At 28.6% G+C, this 27,599-nt stretch overlaps 2 protein-coding genes and 1 non-coding gene across 4 annotated transcripts; 2 read left to right on the top strand and 1 right to left on the bottom strand.

Moving 5' to 3' along the window:
• The first annotated feature begins 8,526 nt into the window (after window positions 1–8,526).
• On the top strand, window positions 8,527–13,979 carry LOC105787024 (transcription factor bHLH68). Of its 2 annotated transcripts, XM_012613505.2 has the most exons (9): window positions 8,531–9,088; window positions 9,187–9,490; window positions 9,930–10,007; window positions 10,723–10,788; window positions 11,566–11,631; window positions 11,878–11,943; window positions 12,349–12,393; window positions 12,567–12,620; window positions 13,462–13,979. In XM_012613505.2, the coding sequence occupies exons 1-9, from the start codon at window positions 8,793–8,795 to the stop codon at window positions 13,597–13,599; spliced, it is 1,113 nt and encodes a 370-aa protein (XP_012468959.1). In that variant the 5' UTR covers window positions 8,531–8,792; the 3' UTR covers window positions 13,600–13,979. The 2 variants fall into 2 exon arrangements, with proteins under 2 accessions (XP_012469038.1, XP_012468959.1); XM_012613584.2 differs by lacking the exon at window positions 9,930–10,007 and having other exon boundaries at window positions 8,527–9,088.
• Window positions 13,980–16,296: 2,317 nt separating this feature from the next.
• On the bottom strand, window positions 16,297–18,846 carry LOC105786858 (uncharacterized). The gene is made up of 5 exons (XR_001131436.2): window positions 18,693–18,846; window positions 18,170–18,228; window positions 17,911–18,070; window positions 16,851–16,992; window positions 16,297–16,773 (listed from the first exon to the last, which is right to left on the bottom strand). It is a non-coding gene; the product is annotated as an uncharacterized LOC105786858 (transcript).
• Window positions 18,847–22,204: 3,358 nt separating this feature from the next.
• Window positions 22,205–26,993, top strand: LOC105786798 (bark storage protein A). The gene is made up of 5 exons (XM_012613295.2): window positions 22,205–22,693; window positions 23,461–23,528; window positions 23,649–23,804; window positions 25,357–25,608; window positions 26,470–26,993. Exons 1-5 carry the CDS (start codon window positions 22,459–22,461, stop codon window positions 26,806–26,808), a joined length of 1,050 nt encoding a protein of 349 aa, XP_012468749.1. The 5' UTR covers window positions 22,205–22,458; the 3' UTR covers window positions 26,809–26,993.
• Window positions 26,994–27,599: the final 606 nt, after the last annotated feature.

Below are 27,599 nucleotides of genomic sequence, written 5' to 3' on the forward strand. Positions count from 1 at the left end.
ATCACCTCTAGAACCTTAGCTCTTGAAACTTAAGTGTCAAGCATTTAATAAAGTCAAATTTATTTTTGTATTAATATTTTATATATTCACGAAAAAATTTAAAAATTATATTATTTACTATAATTTTTATTGGTATGCAATTTTATGGTCTTTCTTTTAATATCCTAATTTTAATATAAAAAATTTAATTAGTATTAAAATATTACATATGCAATATTTAAAATTAGATGTTTTATTTTATTATCATTTTAAGTTCTTACAAAGTTGTTTATTCTCAAATCAAGCCAATTAGCTCGTTGTAGGTAAGAGTTTTGAAACTTTTTTATATTAAAAGTTTATTTTGATATTTTAAATACATTAATGATAGAAGTGAAAAAGAATTTATGTAAATAGAAGCGAAGTTAGAAAATAATTTTGGACAGCAAAAGTAAACTATAAATGTTTTGAGGGTCAAAATGTAAATTTATTATTATACTAATTTATATTCTTACAATTTCTAAAGGGATTTTAGAGTAATTCTACCAGTTTTGGGAGGCCAAGGTTATTGCCTTCCCCTCTAGCTTTGTCACTGTACGTAAAAACCATATTTAAAAAAATAAGTAAAAGATTAATGAGATTTTGATTAAAATGTTTGAGAATTTTAGTACTGTAAATTCAAGTCCAGGCTTTATTTTCCCTTAATTTTATTTTAGGTTTAAACTAAATTTTATAAAATAAAAATAAAAATTGAATTGTTACCTAATTAACACATTAACTTAGTCAATAACCTAATAATAGTAGAGATTTTAAAAATTAAAATTAAATATAATAATTTATTTTAAATCTTAATATATACACATTTGAAGGAAATATATATATATGTATATATATGTACACCATTCGATCCTCCCACTAGCTTGTCTTACAAATACATATATAGATAAGACATATATAGTTAGGAACTTACACATTCCTTTTTGTTCTGTCTTTTATATAATTGTTGTCTTAATTTGTTTCTAACCCATAATTGTCTTCAAAATAAGAAATCAAATCGAGGGTTTTAGGGTAGAAAAGCAAGCTTTTATTGGGATCATCACAAAGAAAGAATTATGGATCTTAATTAAACCTAATTAATTTATTAATATATATAATTAAAAAAAGCATGTGATGAGGAATCCAATGATCCAAAAATGAAAAAAAAAAAACACAACCTTTGATGTTGTAATATTCGAGTTTTAAGGAAACGACATAATAAAAGAGAGTTTGAAACACAATAATTGCCGATTTCGATGTTTAATTACTTAATTAATTTGTTGGTTTCGATAGTTTAGCAGGAGGATGATTATATAATTAACAATAGTTATAAAGAAATTATAAGCTGCGGCAAGTCATGCCAATTCAAATCTAAGATTTCGTTTTGGTATAATGACAAATAGATGATTTTTTAATTAAATAAAATAAGTATAATATAGGTTGAAATTATTATTAATAGAATCAGTGACAATCTGGAATATCTGAGATTAAGTTTTGGGGAGTTAATAAAATTTTAAAAATTCTAAAAGTTTAATGAGATTAAGTTCAGGGTCTAATTAATTTTTTATTTTTTGTGAGATTAATGAGAATTTTTAAAAATTTGAGGGATCTAATAAAAATTTTCAAAAACCTTTGAGAGAGAAATGAAAATTTCAAAAGAATTTAGAGGGCCTAATTAAAATTTTCTTAACTTTTCAAGGAAAAAGCAAAATTTTCCTTTAAAGTTTTATGCATATATGTGAACTACAATTTAAGTTTCACGTGTATATTTGCACTAAAACAAAGTTTATGTATTAAATTGCACATTAAACCAAAGCTCATGTATAAATATAATATCTATCCCTAAATTAAAAGTAATTATTTGATAATCTGGCAATGAACTTATCTTTTAGAAGGGTACTGGTTCAAAAATATTGATAAGCAATTATAAGATGCAATACGTATAATTCACTATACGTAGAATTAATCATTATAAAGTACAAATCGAATACAATGATTTTTAATTAAAATTCAAAAATATACTGCTAAATAATAATCTTAAAAGTATATTTAAGTTTTTTTTTTCTTCTAAACAATCTCATTATAAGTTCATACCATATCTACTCTTTTTGACACAATGCCTAAAACTACCCATAGCCCATTCCTAACTCATAAATAAGAGGATAATGCGCTTTAGCGCACTCGAACCTACACCTTCCTACATTGGTATTAATACTCATGCAAATTGAGTTAAGACTCAATTGACGATTTATATCTAAGCTTTTAAATTTATACAGCCACATAATTATTTAATGAGGAAAGAATTTCAATTAAGTAAAGTTGTATTCCATGATGCTAATTAAGTATAATTAATTTATCAAATCATGGTGTAGGGACTAAGGGACATATTCCGATCTGAGTTATTATTTAATATACAGATTTTAATATTATTTAATACAAAATTTATTAATTTTATTCTTTACAAGTGAGAAGGGTGAAGTGAGATTTGGCTATATCTTATATTCTTATTTGGAACAATGAGGTTAATCAATCAAAGCAGATATTAAGAAAATGTTGAATATATATAAATATATTATCGTATTTTTAGTATTTTTATGTCTATTTTATGATTTATGTTCGAATTTATGGTAGTCTCCAAGGCTCAAACACTGTATTCTCATTCAAGAATGCATGTAATGTATTTTACTATTATACCCAATACTTATAATAATTTTTTAATTCTGCAAAAGATTTTAAAAATATCACATGTCGTATTTAATTTTATATATAATTTTAATTTATTTTAAAAATTTACTATGTGTGAAGTTTAAGCATTCCGTGTACCAGATAATAATATATTGGTTTAATTATGCTTCTATTCTCTTTACTCTTTGGACTTTTGAATTTTAGCTCATATTTATTTTCATGAATTTAGTTATTGTACTTGTCGTGTTTGAAAATTAAAGCTTAATTGACAATTTTATTAATAGATTCCCATTAAATATGAACACCTGGCATTTCAATATTCAAAAGTTGATGAGGCCTTAATGTTGTTGGTAGGGGCGAAACTAGAAATTTTGTTTAATGAGGACTGAGATAATACCATAATATTTTTTGGGGGCGGGGGAAAACTAAAAATATTGTAGTAAAAATTCTTAAATTGAAGTATTAATTTTCTAAAGGGGTAAAATTATAATTTTTCATTCAATCAAAGATAAAAAAGAACTAGATTGAATCTTTTAAATTTAGAGAGGGGTTATAAAGCAAATTTCCCATTTAGCCAGTGGGAGTCCAAGGTTCCTGCCTGCCCCTCCTTGATTATGCCTTGGTTGTTGGTTAAAATCCTTGAGCACCTGGGTTTGATTCCCACCAAACTCAATTGCGATGTGTGGGTCGGTCTTCAATTTCAACATGTGTGTATGCCATTGATGGATTTTATTCAGTTTTTCGTTCGTTCATTCTACTTTGTATTGGATTGTAATAGGTCTTCAATTCCAACATGCGTGTATGCCATGGATTTTTTTTTCAGCTTTGTATTAGTTTGATTTTACGTTGTAGTTTCTCGGACATGTATTTTTACTTGTATTGTTTTTGTAAAGTAAAATTTTCAAAAAAAAAAAAACACCAAAGGTGTCATTTAAAAATTGAAGTTGAAAACATTAAGTTTCTAAAATTAATAGTAGGAAGCCTAAATTTTAAAATTCCAAGAATACAGGGATTGAGAGCACAACTAAACCATATATATAGAAAAAGAAAAGAGAATAAAATGTAAAGAAGAAGAAGACAAGAGATAGGTGTTTGGTTCCATTCTTTGTTTTCCGGTTGGGAGAAAGGGAATTACCAGAGGAACAGAGACAAAAAATAAATAAATAAAAAGAAAAAGATAAAATAAAAAAGGAAAATAAATGAAAAGAAAATTGAAGATATCAAGGAAAAGACAGGGCGTCCCCGACAAAGATTTTGGAAGTACGGAAAAAAACAAAACAAGGCCATGTTGATCCAAATTTTATTTTATTTTTTAATTGTAAAGAAATCCGAAAAATAATGGGTTATGTTGCCACGTAGCATGTCAGATTAGCTCGGGATTTAAGGGTTTTTTTTGCTTGTTTGTTTCCAACGTTGAAATGCGGTTCAGGGGAATGTTTGTCATGGGGAATAATCCCCTTATATTATTCCAAGAGAATATTTTTATTTGTTTTATTATTATTTTTTTAGAATCACAACCAAGGATTGATGTTTTCAATTATTATTTTTATAATTACATTTCAAAAACATAATTTAATAAAATTTTCCTTAAAAACACAATTTAATAACTTTTAATAAACATAATTTATTAATTTTAAATTTGCTATTTTCATGTAGATATATTTAAATGTAAGCAATTGAATTATATCTGCATTTACATATATATATATGAAAAATATTTTTAAAATAAAATATTTATGCGAAAAATATTTTTTATTTTTTGAAAATTTATTTTTTTAGAAATATTTATGGAAAAGACTTTGAAATTTTATCAAATAACATTGAAATCCATAAAATAAAGCTTATTTTGTTGAAATGAGCCTAAAATTCATAACCAAAAAATTAATATGAAAATCCGAACTAAATGAACCAAAATTACCCCTACTTCGTAAACACCCAAACTTATGGAACAACAACTCTTAAAAAGAAGTTTAATCTTACTATTTAAAATAAGAAAGAAAAATATTTTGTACGCTACCAATATAATTTGTAAACTTTACGAGCAAAGTTAAGGGTGATGACAAGTATCCTATAAGGTATAATAATACACACATATATATAAGTAGGGACAAATTTAGGGGAGCACTCAAGGGCTCAAATGGAAAAGTTGTTTTTAACCTCCCCATAAATGACAAAATTAAATTATTACGTGATAAAATTGTACTTTGCCCTTAAAAGTAAAAAATATTTTATATAATCCTTTCAAAAGTGATGAAACCATAAGGAATACAAAATAAAATTATACTTTAGCCTCAAAAAATTTATAATTTAATTTTGATCCTAAAAATAATTTTGATTCATCCCTATATAAAAGAAACGAGATACAATAACTTTTAAGTCTGTTTGTGGCATTAAAAAATAGCAGTCAAAATAAATAAAATTTTACTTTTTAAAATTTAACCAAATATTTAAATTAAAAAAATCAAACTCTATTCAACCAAAATTCAACATGTCTAGGAGTAGATGTTGGAATATATATATATATATTATGTTGGAAATGGTAATAATTCACTTAAAGACCTTAGGCTAATGATCTCCAAAGAACATCTAGGAAAAAGTGTGGCGTGTTTGTCGGACTTCTATCCGATGGGCGGCTTATCCATCATCCATAGCACTATCCCTTTATTACCTCATTAATTAATCCAAACACAGCCTTACCACTATTTTTCCTCTTCTTTTACATCACGCTGACGTCAAACATTAACCTAAGCCTTTTTGCTCTCTAATTTCTACTATGAATAAAAATAACTTTTAAAGGACCCAAAGGCCAATATCTATTTTTTTTTATTCAAGATATTCTTCGTGTTTGTTTTATAGTGCACAAAAACTATATTTTTGGACCGGCGAATTTAGAAATTCTTTTATGATAAGTTGGAATGAATTATAAATATTCAAAAGGTTAAAATATAATTTTATCATGTATTATTTTATAATTTCATCATTTTTGAAATGTCTGGACATAGTTTTTTTCACTTTTTTGAGCTAAAGTGTAATTTTATCGTAAAATTTTTAATTCAGTGATTTTAAAAGAGTTAAATTGCAAATTTTCATTTTAATGAGGGGTAGCGGCCAAATTCCTGCCTTGCCCTTGTATTCACCCCTTTTTTTGGAATTTGTGACTACCCTTCGCAAATATTTCATCCCTAGTCCACCTAACTTAAGGTTTCAATTATTAGTTCTTTGATTATATGTTTAATTCGACTTGATTTTATAAAAAGATTTCTTATTATAGGTTAATATTTTTGTAGTGAGAGTATATTATTATATATATTGATAGCAAATTAGCATGATTGTTGGAATTGGATTGGATTGGCTAGTTGGATTCGTTGGATTTGAAATTAATTAATATTTTAATCCGGACAAAGGGTTGAATTGAATTTTGAGTAAACCGCTCAAAACCAGTTGAGTGTGGCTAAATAATCAATTGAATAGAATTTTTCTATTTTAATATATTAATAATTTATTTAATTAAAATTGGACTAATCTATCGAATTGATCGAATTAAAAGCGATGGTCTAACCAATTTAATTACCGATCTTATTTTAAAACCTTGAGAATTAGATTGTAATACATCACAAAATATAAAGTTCATTATTGGATTAATTGACAATGTATAGAATTATATATGGTCAATTCAACAAAAATAATTCTTATTATATTATGGTTGCAACATATTATGTCGATACTATATTTAAAATCCCTAATTGAGTTGACATCATAATCAATTAGGTACTAACTTAATCGGAAAATGACTAAAGTAATTTTTATACAAGTAAATTACATTATTACGAGGATATTTTTATCTTTTAATATTTTTATAGAAAATCAATGCAAACTCACATATGATGGGATTTGAGCCTAAAATAGTATGAATTTTAACTCATTTTACTGGTGGGGAGGAATCGAATTTTTTTAGTGAAATGGAATTAAATTATATTTTTCTAATTTATTAATTTATGATTTCATCATTTTAAAGAGATTAAATATATTTTTTTATTTTTCGAGCTGTCAAAATGTAATTTTACCAAATATCAACTTAAAATTCTATTATTTAAGAAGGATTAAATTGAATATTTTTTATTTTGGGGTCAAATCCCCACTCCAGCCAAAATTTTATTTAATTGTTACATAAATTTTAATATATATTTCTATAAAACTTAGTGTAGACAACGTTTGCAATGTAACCTCAAAAATATAATTAAGGAAACCACAAATGACAAATCCAATCTTAACTTCAACTAAGATATCATATTTTTTCTCATATTCACACCAAGGATTGTGATGGAGAGCTAGCTTACCTACCTGTAAACATTAATATATATATTATAGTCAATAAATTATATGATGCATTATTTATTAGTTTAATAAATATTGAAAATTGTAATCATTTATATTTTAAATGATTTTTAATAAAGTGTCGACATGCGATTAATTACAAGTGTATCAAATACAAATACTATAGGCTTAGTATGCAAATTGGTACTGAATTTGACATTTTTACTAATGTGATACGTGTGTGTTTTTCCCCATTAATGTATTTAAATAAGTAATACATTTTGGTACCTAAAAGTAATAATATTAACTTTTAGCGTTTAATTTGAGTTTTAGAGTTGATTTGATGAAAATTCATAATTAGTTAATAATATTAGAAATTAGCTTTCATCAAAATAATCCTAAAACTCAAATTAAATCACATCTACGGGACTATATTTTATAAACTAAATGCACAATTAACACTAAATTTATTCTATTAACAAAATCATGAAAAATTCAAACCTAATAATATTAACAATTAACTTTCACCAAATCAACCTCTGAAACTTGAATTAACCAATAAAAGTCAACACTATTATCTTTGGGTACTAAAATATATAACTTTGTTAAATATAAGTATTAAATTGGACCAAAAATAACACAAGTACCATATTAGAAAAAAAAGTGTCAAACTCGAATGCCAAATGATATATTAAGCCAATACTATATATAAGAAATTAATTTTCAATATATATTATGCATTTTAGTAGAGTTTTTGTATTTATAAATCTACTATAATTAATCACTACATCATATATAATACCATCATTAAAAATTTCAAAATCTAAAAGAAAAAATCTATAGAAAATAATGACATAATTTATTTATATAATCAATAATCACTAAACCCATGAAATAATTGTGACTCTATATATATTTAGCCAATAATTGTCATTTTAGCCTATTGACTAAATTTGCTCATCTGTCAAGTTATTGATAATTGGATAGTATAATTTCATTAACTCATCTTACAAGGTACTTGTCAATTAAATATGCATTTAATCACTTCTTATCCATTACGATTAATTATTAGGGTATTTTGAAAAGTTTTAAAATTTGATGTATTTATTTGTGACATGTTTGAGTAATTTTATAATTAGAGATTGACAGGGATAATTAATTACTGACGACTCTCAAATTTTTCTAATTATATAATTTTGTAATTATAATATGTATAGTTACACTTTTTTATAATTATTACACATAATAATTAATAAAGTGGATTTAACACATGATTTCTTGTTAATATTTTAATAATTATATTAAGTTTATTAATGTACTAGATACGAGTTAATAATTTATTATTAGTGTATCAAATACTAACTCATAATTTAAAAAAAAATGAGAATTGGTTCCACCTTTTGTGTCCCACTTTGAGAAAGCAAAAGTAGAGAGAAAAAAAGCAAACAAAGAAAAGAAATAACATAAAAAAAATAATAAAGAAAGAAAGAAAGAAAGAAAAAGGCAAAGCAATAATAAAATAACTCAAAAGCCTCAATGATTTAAATTCTCTCATGGAATAGAACTTTGAGAGAAAAACAGTCATCATTTCTCTTAAATTCCCTTCTCTACTTAAGCCACAAAATTTATAAACTCTCAAAGTTTCTCTGCAAAGACTTGTTTGGGAGCTATGAAAGTGAAAGAAAAAAAATAAGGAGCAACATAGAAAGTTTTTCTAGTTACTAACATCGTCATCATCATCATCATCATCATCATCATCATCATCATCATCATCATAGGCCATGAACCAAGGAGTGTTGCAGAGCTCACCAGTGCAACAATTAATGGCCGGAAACCCTGATTGGTGGAGCATCAACAACGCCATGCGACCACCATCAACTCATCATCATCATCATCATCAACAAACAGCTTCCCCTTTCTTCCCTTTCCCTCCACCACAGCCACCACCACCACCGGCGGCAGCGGCGGCTGCTGCTACTTTCTTCCCTCAACTCATCCCTACTTCCACTTCTTCTTCTTCTTCATGGCATGATAATAATAACCAAGAGGTTCCTGAACCATGGAGTCAATTACTCTTGTAACTCTCTTAAACCCCATACATATATGAAACATGCATGTATGTATGAATTTATGTTATGTTATCATGTATCATGTATGTATCTTTTTTCTTTGTAGGGGAGGACTGGTGGGAGAAGAACAAGCAACAGCATTACAACACCAAGCTTCAACTGGTAATAATAATATTATGAAACAAGAAAACTATGTGTATGGCCATGCAAATGAAGATTACCATCATCATCATCATCATCATTATCAAGGATCTAAAGCAACAACTAATTGGTCCATGGCTACTGCTTCTTCATCACCAAAATCCTGTGTAACAACAAGTTTCAACAACAACATGTTGGATTTTTCAAGCAACATTAAAGTTGATACTGCTACAAGGCAACACCCACCATTAATGGATCCATCACCTGAGGTATTTTTAGGGTTTCAAAGTTAGGGTTTTATTTTTTTTTAAAACCCAACAATTCCGATGATCAAAATATATGTTGTAGAAGTATGATGGAGGTTTTTGTACTAGGAGTTATATTGTAATTTTCCCTTTTAGTCTCTGTTAAAAATCGGTCATTTTGTTAAAAATTTCATCTATTTTTATTGTTAAAAATTAGTTTTTATACGTAAATATAATTATCTGATTATTTTATCAGTTAAGCCAATGTTAATAGTACAAATGGATGAAACTTTTAACAAAAATAACTAGTTTACTCTTTCATTTAATATATAAGGACTAATTTGTCTATTTTTTTAAAATAAAAGATAAAATACAATTTAACTCTTAGTATAAGGACCTTCATAGTAATTTTACCATCAAAATGCTCATATTTACTTAGATTTCTTTTTGGGTGTTTGTGTAGTGTAATAGCAGCACTGCAAGTGGTGGGGCATTGAAGAAAACTAGGGTTCAACCTTCTGCAACTCAATCTACTTTCAAGGTGTGATTTATGAACTAAACCAAAAAAAAAAAAAAAACAGTTTTTAGGTAAAAGTATTGGATTTCATATTAAAAGTTATATTGAATATTGTTTCCTTTACTCAAAAAATAGACAGATTAGTCTTTGTACATTTAGTTCAAAGAGCAAATTGGCCATTCTTATTAAAAAATTCATTCATTTGCACTCATAAAAACTAGCTAGATAATGACACATGGCGTGTCATGTGTACCTCATGCTGGTGTATATGGACCAGTTTTTAACCGTAGAAATACATGAAATTCTTAACAGAAGGATCAACTTGCTCTTTGATTTAACGCATAGGGATTAAATTGCCCATTTTTTGAGTAAAAGAGCAAAATGTAATCTAACTTTTAGTACAGAGACTTTCATGATACTTTTATCATAATTTTTATATAATTAAATATATGTTTTTTTTTATCTCAATACAGATTGCACGCACACTCACAAGCATATATATATATATATATATATACATATACATACACAAAATACATGTGGGGTGGTAAAAACTGTTGTCCTTGTTTGGTTGTCGATTTCTAGAGGGATGATTCTTTTTCTTTTTGCTGTAACTATCATATTCTATTAATGTATGAAAAAGAGAATATAGTTTAAGTGAAAGTAAAATAGTAAATTAATCACCTACTTTTTCTTTTTTTTCTGACTTGTATATATATATATATATGTTATATGGCAGGTGAGGAAAGAAAAATTAGGAGACAGAATTACAGCACTTCACCAGCTTGTTTCACCATTTGGGAAGGTATAAAAAACTTTAGATATTTGCAAGAAAAGAAAAAAAAAATCATGTTTTAACTCAGTTAATTGCAATCATTTTGATGAATAGTTTAATTTCGGTTTTAGTCCCTCTATTATGGTAAAATTATAGATTTAATCCATTTACTTTAATTTAACAGAATTTAGTCATTTTTACGTTTATAATTTCTTTTAGTAGGTCTAACATGAGAACACATTTAATTGCTATAGTTGAAGTAGTGAAATTGCTTGACATGATTGGATTCGGGGCTAATCCAGAAAAGTTTTTAGGATGTTGGAATTGAATTATAAATTTTGATATGTCAAAATATAATTTTTATCATGTATTAATTTATGATTCCATCATATTTTAAGGGACAAAACGTTTTTTATTTTCATTTTGGGAGCTAAAAGGCAATTGTACCATATAACCTATAATTTCATCATTTATAAAGGGATTGAATTGCAATTTTTCATTTTTGAGAGGAAGGCAACTGCTTGGCCCTTTGTATTTGCCTCTGATTGGATTTTTACGTGGTCCTAACATAGTCATTAAGTAGAAACTAACAGTGTTATTAAGCTACAAGTAGAGGGATTAAATCCAAATTATACCAAATTAAAGTGAAAAAGTTGAAATATGAAGTTTTAGCATAGTAGAGGGATTAAATCCAATTTATACCAAAAAGTTTGCTTTTTTCTTTTTAGTTTCACTTTAAGTAAAGCAGATAATGACAAATAAAAATGACATTGGAGGATTGTGGTTTGCGTGCCTTCACTTTTGCAGACTGACACAGCCTCTGTGTTGTTAGAAGCTATTGGGTACATCAGATTCCTTCAGAGTCAAATTGAGGTAATTTTTCTTCTTTCTTTTAGTATTTTTTTTTCGTTATAATTATAGCTTATAAAAATATTTTATAATTTTTGATAATTATATGATAATATATATATTTGCAATGGAGCATGGACCACCCAACACTGTTTTTTAAAGTTGTTTCCAGTCCTCACAATATGGTCTTTTTTATTTTATTGAACTCCTAAATATTATTGTTCTTTTTCATTTTGTATATATGTATTCATTCATCCCCCTTGAATGTAGGCTCTCAGCTTACCGTACTTGGGCAGTGATGGATCATCAGGAAACATGAGGCAGCAGCAACAGTCTGTAAGAAAAAAAAAATCTATATCTTCCTTAATTTCTCAAAACATAAAAAAGGCAGTTTTGATTAAGGTTCTAGCCATCTCGTGTAATCGAGTTGAATCGAGTTTGAATATTATAAAGTTTAAATTCAACTTGAAATTTAAAGTTCGGTATTCAATTCGAGCTTGATCGAACATTTGTTTTTAAATTTGAGTAAGCTCGTGTATCAATTTTTGTATTCAAGCTCTAACTTGACTCGATAATGAAGTTTAGGGTTAATAATATATATTAATGACAATAATATAATTTAATAATATCAAAAGCTCGATAAGGCTTGTGAGCCGTTCGAATCAAGTATTACTAAGCTCGATTTCGACTCAATCAATTGATAATAATTAATTATAATATATGAATTTTCTTCTTATTTAGGTTCAAGGGGAGAGAAATTGTATATTTCCTGAAGACCCTGGTCAGGTAATTAACCTTTTATAGGATCCATTACCTCAAAGGAACTTTAATTGTTTCTTATTTAAAGCAAAGCAATAAAGAGAGTCTCTAAAAGAAAAATGTTTATGCTTTATAAAGTTTGATAAATAAATTAAAATGCCAATATTTAATTTGATGGATGCCATCTTTTCTTTGTTTAGCTGTTGAATGAAAAATGCATGAAGAAGAGGAAAGGTGGTCCTGCTGATCTTCAGGTAATTCTTCACTAAAGCCTCTATTTGTTTCTATTCGAGTTTAGAAAATTTCGGGTTATTTTAGTTTTAGATTATTACAGAGTTTGGGTCTGTTTTCGGTTGGTAATTTTTTGTTCAAGTCATTTCGAATTTCTAGTGGATTTTTCAAGTTGTGTCATTAGGTTTGGCATGTGAGTTTTAGATATTTTTGGAGTTGACTCTCAAGTTTGAATAGTTTTGAATTTAGATCATTTTAAGTTTAAACTATTTCATAGTTCGGGTCATTTTTTATATGGGTCATGACCATGAGGCATAGGGAAGAGGGCATGCAAGGGCTCCAATCTCCTTTCTTTCGTATTGCCTTGGGCTTTTGATCATATCTTTTTGAGCTCTCCAATAAGTGGCAGATTTTGAGACTCTAAGTTTTGGAGGGTCTAAATAAAAATTTTAAAAATTTTACGAGTTTAATAATTTTTTGAAAAAAAATTTGGGGATCTAATTAAAATTTTTAAAAATTTTGTGAGATTAATGAGATTTTTGAAAAAAATTTAAAAGAGCTTAATTAAAAGTTTCAAAAACATTATAAAGCATAATGAAATTTTTCAAAATTTTGGGAGGCCAAACTAGTTTTCAACAAATTTCAAGTGAAAATTTGAAATTTTTCAAAAAATTTGAGGGCCAAGGCCTCCCTTAGTCTCCATTATGGTTCACCCTACCTCCAATATAAATTTTTTGATTTCACCCTTGTTTTATGGTTAAATGAAGTTAGGTCAAATTCAAATTTAAGTTAATCATATTAGATTTTCGAGTTGACATATATTACATAACACGAAACAACATAATTTCCTCTTCCATTTTGTAGGATTCTAATGAAGAACCAAAGAAAAACCTAAAGAGTAGAGGGCTATGCTTGGTTCCAATATCATGTACACTTCAAGTCGGAAGCGACAATGGAGCCGATTATTGGGCTCCTCCGTCTTTGGGTGGCGGATTCCGATAAGTCCACGTATTAGGGTTTTTGGGAAAGGCTATAGCAAAGCACACTTTAAAAGAAAAAAAAAAGCAACAAAAAAAGTAAGTACTTAGGTAGAGATGATCAAATGGAAGAGCTTCATGATGGAAACGTTATAACATCATGAGCAGTCACTCTGCTAAGAAAAAAAAATGGTTCAAAGGCTGATTGCTCATGATGCTATACACAAATTATTTTAAAATTTTCATTTTGGACTATTTATTTTCTAGGTGATGATTATGTGTGTGCTAACAAGCTAACAAGCTTAGCCCTTCCTTTTTCTTTTTCTAATCTACCACTAAGATTTTTAAGTTTATTTCTATATATATTGTTTCATCTTTAATTGAAAAACATTTGCTTTGCTTAAATTCATGCATTATTCACTATTAGTATGTATTTAGCATGAAATAATCACTTCATTTAAGGGGGGTGAAGATAAGATTTTAAAAGTTTGAGGGGGCTGGAGATAAAAATTTTATTCAAAAAGGACTTAGATTATATAATTAATTTTTAGGAGGGGCCCAAAATTACAAATTTTCCATTTATTTGAATGATTGAACAAGGACTACTAATAATATTTTCCCATTTGACTGGGAGAACAAGGCCTCTACCTGCTATCCTGGGATTTGTCTTTGACTTCAATAGTGCATTCATAAACTCTAATTACAGGAATTGTCGAATACAATGACTTGACCTGAATGGAACAGTATACTGCAATTTGAATTGTTGTTGAATTAGTGTGAACTTTGGATGATACACGAAGCGAAAGAAAGTATGTAAAAGAATGAATGGATGAGTGAAATTGGGATACGAGCTCCCATTTGTAGAGCATCTGTCAATGCTTAGATGCCCCTCCGAGAAGTTTTATCATCATTTTTATATAACATTAATTTTGTTATAAATTCGCATCATATCTGTATCTTTATATAATGTCTAGAATTATTCATAGTTCCTCTCCAATATTTAAAAAGGAGTATAATGCGCTTCAGCGTACTCAAATCCACGTCGTCGTGCATGGACAAAAATAACGATACCAATCGAATTAAAACTCAATCGGCCATTCATAATGTTTCTTTAATGAAAGCTACTTGTACTCACAAGTTAAAAAATAACGTAAAACTCTATGCAATATTGTTGAAATATTCAAAATTTCACTCATCCAAAAAATTAGAGGGAAGGTGAAAATTTTGGTTTTAATTCAAGTATATTTTATTTAAAAACAAATTATAATCTATGACTATATTTAAGTGTTTTACCTAAAGAATGCCCTTATTTCAAATAAATATCGATTTACATTAGAAATTTTATTTAATATAAATCGAATGGATACAAGTAAAATTAAGAACTTATAAGAATGCCAATTAAAGTTTAAAGACTTATTTGAGTGTAATAAAAATATAAAAGGCTTATCTAAATAAAATGACAAAGTTCACCATTGCACTCTGCAAAAGAATCTCTGATACTTACTAAGGAAAAAAAAATTTGAGAAGCGAATTGATATTGGAATTGTCTCGGTATATTTAGTCTATAAGGAAGACTAGAAATCTCAATCAAATTGGTAGTTCAATGCTCAAAATTTCAAAACACCTGTAAGCCAAGTCCAAGAGAGAATTACAGATTGTGCTACCCAAGGAACCCTCACAACCCCTTTTTTCTGGACCCATCTCACATCGATGACTCGACCCCTCCCACCTATAGGTAATTTGAGACAAGTTTCTTTTGAAGTGGATACCTGAATCCCAAGTATGGCCCGTAATAATCTATCTTCTGGAGCGTACAATGATTCTTTCGTCACCTGAGACGTTAATTTCCCTACTAAAATATCGCCTGTCTCCACCCAAGATCCCAGGATCACAATTCTATTTTTGTCTAAATTGCGGAGTAAATAGGCTTCTAGGTGCGATATTTCGTTAGTGATTCTTTCAGGACCTTGGCTTGTCACATGAGTCTGAATTTCATATTTAGCTTATGTATTCGTCAGCTTTTTATTCTCTATTGCATAGCATTTATTCCAGTTTTACAGTTTAAGTTTAGAATCCGTAATTGTTCCTTTTAATAATGTTGTTTTTAAAGTTTGAACTAGACGAAGGCAAATAGGTAAGCAATAGTTTTGGTCTAGACCTATTTAAGGGTTGTGTTGTCTCTCCAAGCTAAAATGTATACTCGAAATTTGAAAGGGTTTGAGTAAAAATATTATGCCCAAAAAATGAGTTTGGGTAAAAAAATAAGCCCGTTTAAAATATGAGTTGAACAAAAACTTAAACATTTAAGGCCTAAACCCAACCTAAGTTCTTTTTTTTTAGGCTCCGTTTGTTTGCAGTAAAATATTTTCTAAAAAATGATTTATGAAAAATGATTTACTTTTCTGAAAATGATTTACTTTTCTAGTGTTTTGATAAATTTGTGTAAAATATTTTCTGTTGTTTGGCAGGTTTGTTAAAATATTTCATAAAAGCTATTTTAAATTAAATATATATATATTTAACACTTTATTATCTTTTCATTGTTTAATTGAATTTATTATATATATTAATAAATTTATATTTTAAATTGTTTGTACATATATTGCAATGATTTATTTGTAAATAAATAAAATAAAATAAATAATAATACTCAATTATTAAGCTAAAATATTAACTTCATAAATTGAAAACAACCAAATCAATAAAATCGAGCTAATATGTCAATTATACAATAGTAATGATCAGTAGTATGGGTTAATTCATATATTTCCACATTGAGCTAATAAGTCAATTATACAAGTACAATGATCAGAAGTATGGATTAATCATTGTATGTCCTTTATTGAGTGGAAATATTGTACGCCTTTATCAACCCATCCAGCATTTACACAAGCAAAAAGAACCCAACAAAAACAAAGTGCCTATAGCAATATCAACCAACACCAAAATATTGCCTTTACCAAAAACAAAACAGTGGCTATACCAGCACAAACTCTGTACTAATACCAACCAAATCCAATATCCAATATCAAACTAACAAAATACCAAAACTCTTCGCTTGCTTCTAATTTGCAACTGATTCTTGTGTGCTTATAGGATCTCCACCAGTTTGGCGTTTCCTATTTGGTGATTTCAACTTCACTGAAGAGCTTGCAGTTGATGTCCGACCTGACTGTGTTGTATTTGATCTCAATCCAGACTAAAAATTGTAAAACTATAGCGAGGTAAGTAGTTATAAATTAGCAAAAATTGAAATATTGCTAAACTAAAACTTACATAGAATGTCTGCTCTCCAGTTTTCATATTTGTGTAGAGCCCTAACCCAGTGACAGACCACCTTCGAGTTTTCATACTTGTGGAATGCTTAGTTGTGGAAGCTGACCTAACTTTTTTTGGTTGATTCTTCCTCTCCAATAAGCTAATATTACATTGAATAAAGGTAGACAGAAATTAAAATCAAAGCATGAAATAGAAGATTAATAAAATTGGAAGTGGAATGATTTAGAAAACTGAAGGCCTTTCTTATTCAGATCAAGACAGTAATATGACATCTAAGTTAAACAAAAGGCTAAAAACTGGTTTTCTAGAAACAAGAAACTGCCTCATATTTGATGTTCTATACTACAACTATTACAAGCTGTGAATGTCTCTTGGGACCACTGGCATGCTAGGAAATCTGATACAAAATCACTAGACACTAAGCTTGGAGGATAATAGATTGTATACACTAACGCAGCTTTAGAACCCAAATTAATGATTGGAATTAAAAGAAGGTGAACTAGGTAGGAGCCATAAATGACTTATGTCTATAATCACATCACATGGAAGCCATCACACAATCACATAATAATGCTATTTCAGGACCTCCAATGTACATCCTAAAAGACCCTAGTTCAACAATAATAAATTTGGCAAAGAGAATGTTAAAGTGAAACTCTTTAACTTGTAAGTTGTTCTTCTGTTGGCTAAGAGAATGACACCAATAAATAAATCAAAGATAAGAGGGAGATGGAGATGGAGAATCAAATAGAAAAGGGGGATAGATAAAAATGAGAGATAATAAAAATTATCATAGTTCAACCCAAATTACAACCTTCAAGCATTAAGCATATCCAGATATATTGAAATCACAAGCCAAAAATAAGGGAAAGATCATTCTCACAATGGAACTTCCCTACCTAAATCCTTTTCTAGACAGAACATTTTGGTACTAAGATAATCTAGAAATCATTAAAAGTAAACATGGAAAATGCTTAATGGGGGAAAGACTATATAAGAACACATTGTATCAAATAATTTATAAGCAACTTGATTAAAGCAATCAAAAACTACTTACTTCTACTGGTGCTGCACAAAGCATGTAGAAACAGTGCTAATTTCTCTCAGGATCAAACACTTGACAAACACGTGATCTTTCTAATAAGTAAGTCCTAATGGCAGCTCCTGAAACCCTTCCCCTCCGATCAAATTGAATCTCCACAAACTTACCAAAACGACTACATCATTCAAAACATGCATGTAAAGGTAAAAAAACATTATAACATAGAATCTACTACATGCAGGGTGTAAAACTTGTTAAAACAAAATACACTCACCTTGAGTTATTGTTCCTAACAGTCTTAGCATTACCAAATGCTTCTAAAACAGGGTTGGACTGCAGATTAGCAGAAAACAAAAATAAATGTTGTTATATGTGGTGCAAATTGGGCATTGTTAAATCAACCTATGGTGAGAAACTTATGCTCTAAGGATCATTTTTAAGCATATCCCTTTCCACTTCCAAACAATACATCATTTTGAAATGATATGCCTCTTCATGTATCTAACTTTACCCTCATCTTGAGTTAAAAATAATTATCATTTTCATCATTTGGATTATCATTTTCATATTTTAATCCAAAACCCAGAAAAAAATTAAAAATAAAGAAACAAAGAAAGGCATAAAACCTAAACCAACGCTGCTTCATTTTCAGATACAACCCACCACTAATTCAGCACAAAAAACAAATGGGTATTCAACAGTATAAAAATATAGAACCAAATGATGGCATACCTTAAGCAGTTTTTCAAGAACAAGAAGAAACGAAAATGATAAAGAAGATAAAGAAGATGTCATACCTTAAGCCAAGACCCTGCGACGAGGAAGATTTGAGCGAAACGAAACAGCAGCGTGTAATTTGCCTGAGAAGAGAAGATATGAGACGGACACAGCTAAGGAAAAACGGAAGAGATTATAAAGGATGAAGAAAGGAAGAAGTAGAAGGAGGAAAGTTACCTGGATGAAGAATGGAAGGAAGAAGGAGAAAGTAAGCTGGTGAGAGTTGGAAAATGTCTTACACAAATAGAATCGGTAAGACATTTCCCGTAAACTCATACTCATTTTACCCTCGTTTTGGAAAATATTTTCCAAATGTAAAATGTTTTCAGTATTTCAAACACCTTAAAATTAGGAAAACATTGGCAAACAAGCGTACCCTTAATTTTGTAATATTTTATATTATATTATTTTTATATATTATGTAATTTATAACACATAAAAATTATAATATAAATCACCTCCGTATTCTTCTCCTGCACAAACTTTTTTCCTTTTCCTTTTATTTCCATCATTTCTTCATCTTTCTTAATTAACTCATTTGTTTTGAAAGTGTTGCATAAATGAAATATGACAAAATTTAATGAGAAAAAAAATAAAATTATATTTCATGAGCACAGTAGCACTAAATTAGATATTTTTTTTTGGAAATTTGTCCAAAAAATTATTAAAAATGTGAAATTTTACATATTAAATCAAGTATATTATTTTTCGGGGTAGATTCAATGTGAGTTACAATTTCTTTTTAAGTTGAGGTTAGATAATGAGCATATGAATAGTAATCAGGTCGAGATTGGGGTAGGCCAAACTCCAACCAACCCCACCTTGTTGCCATCTCTAAGGGTGGGTTTGGATGGGCGATTGGATGCGATGCGGTGTGTTTAGCTTACTTTTTGCCTCACGCTATAATATCTAATCTCACCGTCACCGCTATTTTTACATTAACCGTAGGTAAACGCACCGCCAATCCAAACCCACCTTAAAACTAGTCATATGCAATGAATAATTTTTGTCTTTTACGCACTTTCATGCAATTAACACCCTAAAAACACACCAAGAACCTTCTATATAAATACCTAAATATATCCATCTTAGGTGTATATTCATTAGACACATCTTTTCATTACTTTCCCATTCTTTAGTTTTAGCATAGGAAATGATCCACCAATATTGTTTTTACATGATACCTGAAACTACTCATAATTCCTTTCAACTTTTAAATAGGAGGATAATGCACTTCAACGCGCTCGAACTCACGTCTACTTGGAGTAGTAAAAATGTCAATACCAACCAAATTAAGACTCAATCTGATTCAATATAATAAATGTGCATCTCAAACCCACGTCTACTTAGACTAGTAACTATGTCAATACCAACCAAATTAAGACCCAACCTGATTCAATATAATAAACGTGCATTTAATATATATCTTGATTTTTCTTAGTTTTATTTAACTTTGCTCAGAGATGTGACCGAACAATATATATATATATACATTTAAAATTATCTTAAATGAATTTTAGTAACGTCAACTAACCATTAATTTAATATATTAATAAATAATAACAATAGAAGACATTTCAAATCAAGGAAGAAAGGTTGGTCAAATAATACGAGCATTTTATATGAAAATATTTGATCTTCTTTTTTATTAACAACATATATATATATATATATATATATCTATAATTTATATTAAAATATACATTTAAGATGATCTATTCTTAATTTATTATGTATGATTGGTCAATCTTGTTATCCAATCAAAGGATTAAAGATTTTAAGAAAATGAATGAAATACATATTAAAGATTAGGTTAAATTCTGCTCTATATTTTGATTTGGGTAATCTAGTTCTTAATTTTTTAGTTAATCAATTTTACTCTTTGTACTTTTGAATTTTAAAATTTTAGTTACGTAAATAATAGTAGTTAAATTCATTTGATTAAATTCGCTACTAGACATATACTATGCGTAAAGTTATAGATTTAGTCCATGTGCTCTAATTTAATTATTCTTAGTCCTTATACTTTTGAATTTTAGATTTTAACCTTGACATAAATAACAACCGTTAAACCCATTAACGGTTTTTACAAGTAGTATGTAGATAAAAGTTAACATAATATTACATTTGTGCAAGGGTGAAACACAAGTTTTTTTTTTTTTTGGAGGGCAAAATTAAGTGGTATAGTTTTACGATAGCAGATATGTAATTTCACCATTTTAATAACCTACATCTTTACAAATTTTAAAGGACTACATCAATTTTTTTCATTTTGGGGAGTGCAATTTCACCATATGCTAATTTAAAATTTTATAAATCATAAAAGTGCTAAAAATTAAATTTTCCATTTTAGGGGGATTAGGGCCCTGCCAACCCATGGCTTTGTCTCTGCATATATAATAATATGTTTGTTACATAAGATTTTAGGAATAATAAAACTTAATGAATATAACAACTACCGTTTAATCAAAGACTAAAACTTTAAAAATCGAAAAGTACATGAACTAAAAATGATAATATTAAAATACAGAATTAAACCTATATTTTAGTTATAGTACGTGAACTAATAGTAAAATTTAACCAAAAGATAAATGCTAAAAAAAGGTAAATAAAATAAAGGCAGATATGCACAAATCATTTACAAATACAATTAGAGTTTTTTTCTTTCACGTTCTATACAAGGGAATATTCAAGTTCTTCATCCTGCCAGGACACAAGTTCGACTGCTCACGCAATTACTTAGTTCCTTCAAATTATGTATGGATTTTAATTGCAGAAATAATAGTCAAAACTACCATATATATATATATATATATATATGACTTTTTAAAATAAAGGTCGAATTCTATACCAAGTCCTTTTACTATGCATTTTGACGGATTTAGTCCTTCAATGATAATTTAGATTTTTTAGTCCGTTTGTTTTTTATATGAGTATTATTTTCAATCCAAAGATCAACTTTGTTTCATTAATTCTATCAAATAATTTATCGTAAATTATTTTTTAGCATGTGATGACATGATATATATATATTTTTTATAGTTGGACAAATATTTTGCACGTAAATATACAATATTTGTCAAATTTTACAAAAAACTGCCATATCACGTACATGTTTGAAAAATATAATCCAAGTTTAGTTACTTGATAAAATTGGGAGAAAAAAATTGTCCTCAAGATTGAATATATATATTTCAAAAAGTAAAGAAAATCAAGGTTGTTAGAATCAGATCAGAGCTGACACATAAGTACGGATAAATAAGTTGAATTGATTAATCTGTGAACTAGTACGGACCAACCGGTTGAATAGAGAATCGTGTCTGACTAGTATGACCACCAATTCAATTAAAAAAATATTGAAAAAAATAGAAATGATCAGACTAATTCCATCAAAATTACATGATCCAGGGGCCATCCATAAATTTTCACAAACAATAATGGTACCATCCAACCAAACTAAACCCCTATATTCCTTTTCTTCCACGTTTCCTTTTAATTTTCACAAATTGAACTTTCCACATTCTTGACTTTTTCTATGTACTACTCAGTATAAGCTGTGGTATTTGTTGAAATATATATATATATATACACACACAAACTGTGGGATTCTTTTTCTTTTTCTTTTTGTTCATAGTATATATATAAGCTGTGGGATTTGAACATAGTATATAGGAAAGTCAGTTGTATGTCAATTTCGTGATTTCATCATTGATATATTTAGGTCAACTTTGATATATTTATATACATTTTGCATATCATTGAGGGATAAAAAAGGAGAGATCATATATGATGGGGTTGAGCTTGAAAATGGTGTTGTTTGTTCATGTTCTTGTTGTTTTAGGGTTTGGTATCAATGGAGTTTATGGATTATTATCTTCTTCTACCTTGAGAAATATTGATAGCATAAACATGGAAGGGCCATATTTAGGTATAATAGTGCCAAATTCCTTTGAGATGAATCCTTTGTTGCAAACTGGCAGCTTTCTGGAAGATCATAAGATGCCTTACTTGGATTTTGCAGGTGATTTTTTATCAACTTCCTCATGAATTTTTTGTTTTGTTTTGTTTTTTATTTTTTTTGAAAATGGAATTTTGTTGGTTGAAATTTTGGGAAAATTCTAGTTTTGGTCCCTCTAGTAATGTTCAAATTCGGGGGTTTATTTTTTTGTTTTTATATATTAATTCAACTTAATTTGTTTTGTCTGGTTTTGTAATGTTATTAGTTAGTCTAAATAGTTAACAACGGAAACTATTCTAATTAAAATGTTCATGTAGGTTTTTTTTTAAAATACATCATTCCAACTCATAGTATTAATATGAACTATTTTTTGTTAGAAAGTGTATTTTTTAAAAAAAAATACACATCAACATTTAGGCATATAGCTAGTGTTAGTAACCAAGATTGTTAGGATCATACTGGCCAATGCATTAGTTCGGAGAAAGAGGTTGAGTTAGGTTAAAAGATCGGTTTAAACTCAATGGTTGAATCAATATTTAAACCGAGTTTTTTTTAATTTTTTTATTTGTGATGAATTTTTAATAATTTATTTAATCAAACTGGACCAATCAATCGAACCAAGAACAGATGGCCTGGCATGTCCGACTTCCAGTCTGGTTACAAAAACATTGTGATTAACTATTTGGATCCGTTAATGATGTTATAAAAGTAGAGGGGTCAAATTAAAGCATACAAATTAAATCTCAATTTTGAACATAGTAGAAGGGCCAAAATCAGAATTTAACCTTAAAGTTTTAGTGTAGAATAACCCAATCTTTTTGTTTATGCAGGGAGAAGGTTTCGAATAGGTCGGTTGGAAAATGAAAGGGTTATTATTGTTATGACAGGGTTGAGCATGGTAATGAGAATTTTTTTTATTGTATCTGCAACAATATTTCAGTTTTTTTAAATTGTCATTTTGGTCCCTTAATGTTATTGATTCTTCCCCATTTCCCCTCCCAATGGAAATTTTTTATAGCTAAATGCAGGGATAGCTACACAATTGCTAATTACTTTATTCAAGGTGAAAGGAATTTTGCACTATGGAATAGCAGGAAATGCAAATCCACAGCTTCAAATTGGAGATGTGACAATCCCTCAGTTTTGGGCTCATACAGGTCTTTGGAATTGGCAGGTACACCATTTTTTCTTTGGGTAAATAATAGTAGAGGTCACCAAATTATAGTTTTTTTTTCTTTTTTTTTTCAGTCATCTAACTATGAAAAGTTACAAAATGATCATCTAACTATTTAATTTTATCTTTTTTGTCACCAGTTGGCAATTGTAAAAATAGAAACATCCAAAAATTCTAGATAGTTGGGTGGCCAAAAAAGACAAAATTGAATAGTTGAGTGACCAAAACAGAAAAAAAAGATAATTGGGTGACTATTAATATAGTTTAGCCTTTTTCTTTTCTTTTTTTTTTCTTTTACGGCTGTTTTACAATTCATATTTGGGGTTCGTGATTGCTCCACTCAACAATGTTGTCTTTAAAGTTCAAATTTATATTCTCTTTTTAGGGGTATAAGGTACATTACCATTCCACCTATAATTTTTTTTTCTTTTTTACTTTGTGAATGAGATGCAATATTGCTCAAATAGAATTGGGGTTAAACCCTAAATATTAGACAAACTCAAGGGCAGAGCTAGTATGGCGTTAAGGGCAAGATGGTTTTTTACTTGCCTCAATTCTGAATCAATTTTTATGCCTCTCATCTAGAGGTATTCATGGTGGGGGCAGTTCGTCCACCCCATTTAAATTCATGCTTGCATTTAGTAATTTCAACTTCAAATTGATTCAGATTTTTTTTTAATTTTTAAAAAGTGAAATGGATCATTTGGGCGAGACGAAAATCGAGCTTAAACCCAACCCATGAATACTCACATCTCAATTTTATTTTTATTTAAAATTTTAACATTTGAGTTTTCTCCCCCAAAAAAATCTTCTCAAAATTCTATATAATTTTCCTAGTATATTAATTTTTATAAAATTAAATAAAATACATATTATAAAATATTTAAATACATATAATATTAATTTTTAAAATGATATAATATGTTATTATTTATTAAAGTTTAAAATATTATGAACCTAAGTTGATATCTAATGGTTGGTGTTCACCTTCTTCAAGGATAATATGGTAGTTGTATAAAAAATATAGGTTGGATTGAATTTGAAACCCTATAAATTGAATTACTTTACTATCCCTAAACCCTAAATAGGCCACACGTTTTATACTTTTGTCAAATTTGAAATTTAATCCATATATTTATATTTTTAGAAATTTAATTTTTTACTTTGCAGATATTTAAAATTCAAGTCCAACCGTTAACATAGTTAAAATTATTTTGTTAAATTTAGGTTCATTCGTCATTTTTTAGTTACATTACTTAAAATTTTAAAATGTCACACCAACAAATTTAATAGTGTTATCAATTAGACCTGAATTTTTAAATATGGAAAGTATGACTAAATTTCTGAAAATAAAATTAAAGGGACTAGATTCTAATTTTATAAAGAGTACAAAGACTTATGATATATTTTAACCTCTCTCTTTTCTCTCTCTACCTTGCTCATACACTCTTGCATTTTTGCCTTTTTTTCAACTTTTCATTTTACCTTATGATTCCTTACAATAATTCACCTTTTTTTTTTTTTTTTTACAAATCCATTAATGTTTTAAAAGAGGTATGGGGATGGACCTGAGGATGAGCTAGCTTTAGAATCAAATGGAGACTACACCAGAGAAATTGGTTACCTTAGGTTTTCTGATTACTACAATGGCACAAATTGCAACAATTCTTCAGACAATTTGCTCAACAATGTTTGGTATCAACCTGAAGAAATATTCCCAAGAAATGGGGTTCCAGAGCAAAGGCAACATGCATTTTGGGTTCCAGTTAACAAGCATTACTTTGCCATTGCAGAAAGAGTTCAGGTAAATTTAATGTTTTAGAAAAAGGGTTAATTTCACCAAATGTCCTCAAACCATGGGTTGAATTTTGAATTGTTCCTGAGTTTCAAAATGTTCCAATTGAATCTTGAAACTAAAGTATTGTTCCGATTAAGGGTGAATCTAGATTTTTTTTTTAGTGGGGGTTGAAATTGAATTATAAATTTTTAAGAGGTTATAACATAATTTTATCATTTATTAATTTATGATTTCATCATTTTTGAAGGGACTAAATAATTTTTAAAATTTTAATATGTTTTGAAGTTTGAAACCAATTTATAATTCAAAATTTTTAGAGAGAGAGAGGATTAACAACAAAATTGGTCCCTAAATCATATGACTTTTCCCATTTTGGTAGCTAAATTTTTTATCAAAATTGGTACTTAAGTTATTAATTTTATCTAATTTTACCCAAAAATGTATGATGCCCAATAAAAACATGAGGTTGGTATTATGTTTTGGATAAAAATGAGATAAAATTAATAGTTTTTAGTTTAGGTGCCACTTTTGACCCCCAAAACTTAAGATAGTTAACAGGAAAAACAGTATAGTTTGGGACCAATTTTGTTGTGAGCTTCTCCCCTCCTTTTGGGTTAATTGTATCACACATCCCTAGATTATGACTTAGATTTAAAATTGGTCTCTAACTACAATACATATATCAATCTAAGTCCTTATGTCAGCTTGGACATTAAAAGCTAACTCAGATCTAGCACCAAACTTATTCAAACCATTTAAATCAAATTTTAAACCCATATATACCAACTGTATAGACAATTTGGGGATCAATTTTTACATTTAAGCCCCCCCAAAATTCATAAATTTCTTTTCCCCCCCTAAAAACAGGGTTTGAGGCTTGGTGGTTGTGTGAATGGAACTTGCTTACCAAGACCACCAAGGGTAGTGAGAGTACAAAGAGGGATCAGCTCCAACATCTTTGTCGACAATAAAGCATACCGTGAGTTCTTGAACTCCAAGTTCAATGCAACAGCAATCGACATGGAGACAGCTGCGGTAGCCCTTGTTTGTCACCAACAAAACATGCCTTTTATTGCATTTAGGTCCCTGTCTGATTTAGCTGGTGGGGGTTCTGCCTTGTCTAATGAAGCTGCTTCATTTGCCACTTTGGCTGCTCAAAATGCTGTTGATGTTCTACTTAGGTTCATTTCCCTATTATCTTCATAAAACATATAAAAACAAGTTTCTTTTAAGGCATAATCTCTTTTGGAATTTAAAATTTATAAAATTTGATTGGTGATTGTTAGTTTATTGTTACAATAATGTAAATCCCAAATTTGATAGGAATATTGGGTTATATTTGTTGTCTTTGATAACATTGAAAATTTGTTGTTATAGTATGGCATTTTATAGCTTTTCTTTCTTTTTGGTTGGATAGTAGGTTAAATTATGATTTTAGTCCCTACACGATATTCAATTTAGGGATTTGGTTTATGTACCTTAGTTTGATGTTGTGCCTTAATCCAAATTACTATCATCATTGTCAATTGGTTAAAATATGCTACAAGTCCTTTCGATACATTTGGAATTTAGTACGGTAGAGGTACCAAAATTAAGGGCGAGAGAAACTCGAATAAAATTATAAAAATTACTATATTCAATTTTTCTTTCAAAATTTTATAAAAATTATAAAAATGTTAAATCATATTTTTAATTTAACTTAAATAAATGTACACATTGATTTCATTTTACTCAAATTGATTAAAAATTTCAAATTGAGTTAAGATGACAATATATGGCTCGTCGACTCAACTAATTTTGTTGAGGGTGGCTCGACTCATTAGGGAGAAGTTTAAGAAGTTTTGCTTACCAAAAAATCAACCATACCTCAACAATCGAAGGTATTGTTCCATTGTTAGGATTTTGTCCTCGAACTCTACATAGCTCAAATGGTACCATAATTGCAAGTAAAAGCCATATAAACCTCAAGTTGTTGGTTTGAACCGCTCCACATTTAG

Source organism: Gossypium raimondii, chromosome 7, assembly GCF_025698545.1.
Source record: "Gossypium raimondii isolate GPD5lz chromosome 7, ASM2569854v1, whole genome shotgun sequence".
Classification (NCBI taxonomy): domain Eukaryota; kingdom Viridiplantae; phylum Streptophyta; class Magnoliopsida; order Malvales; family Malvaceae; genus Gossypium; species Gossypium raimondii.

Coding starts and splice junctions, on each gene's coding strand:
- LOC105786798 (XM_012613295.2), top strand. CDS start 22,459: ATGATGGGGTTGAGCTTGAAAATGGTGTTGTTTGTTCATGTTCTTGTT. Junction 23,529..23,648: donor TTATGACAGGGTTGAGCATG/GTAATGAGAATT, acceptor AATTTTTTATAG/CTAAATGCAGGGATAGCTAC. Junction 23,805..25,356: donor CAGGTCTTTGGAATTGGCAG/GTACACCATTTT, acceptor ATGTTTTAAAAG/AGGTATGGGGATGGACCTGA.
- LOC105787024 (XM_012613505.2), top strand. CDS start 8,793: ATGAACCAAGGAGTGTTGCAGAGCTCACCAGTGCAACAATTAATGGCC. Junction 11,632..11,877: donor TCCTTCAGAGTCAAATTGAG/GTAATTTTTCTT, acceptor CCTTGAATGTAG/GCTCTCAGCTTACCGTACTT. Junction 12,621..13,461: donor GTGGTCCTGCTGATCTTCAG/GTAATTCTTCAC, acceptor TCCATTTTGTAG/GATTCTAATGAAGAACCAAA.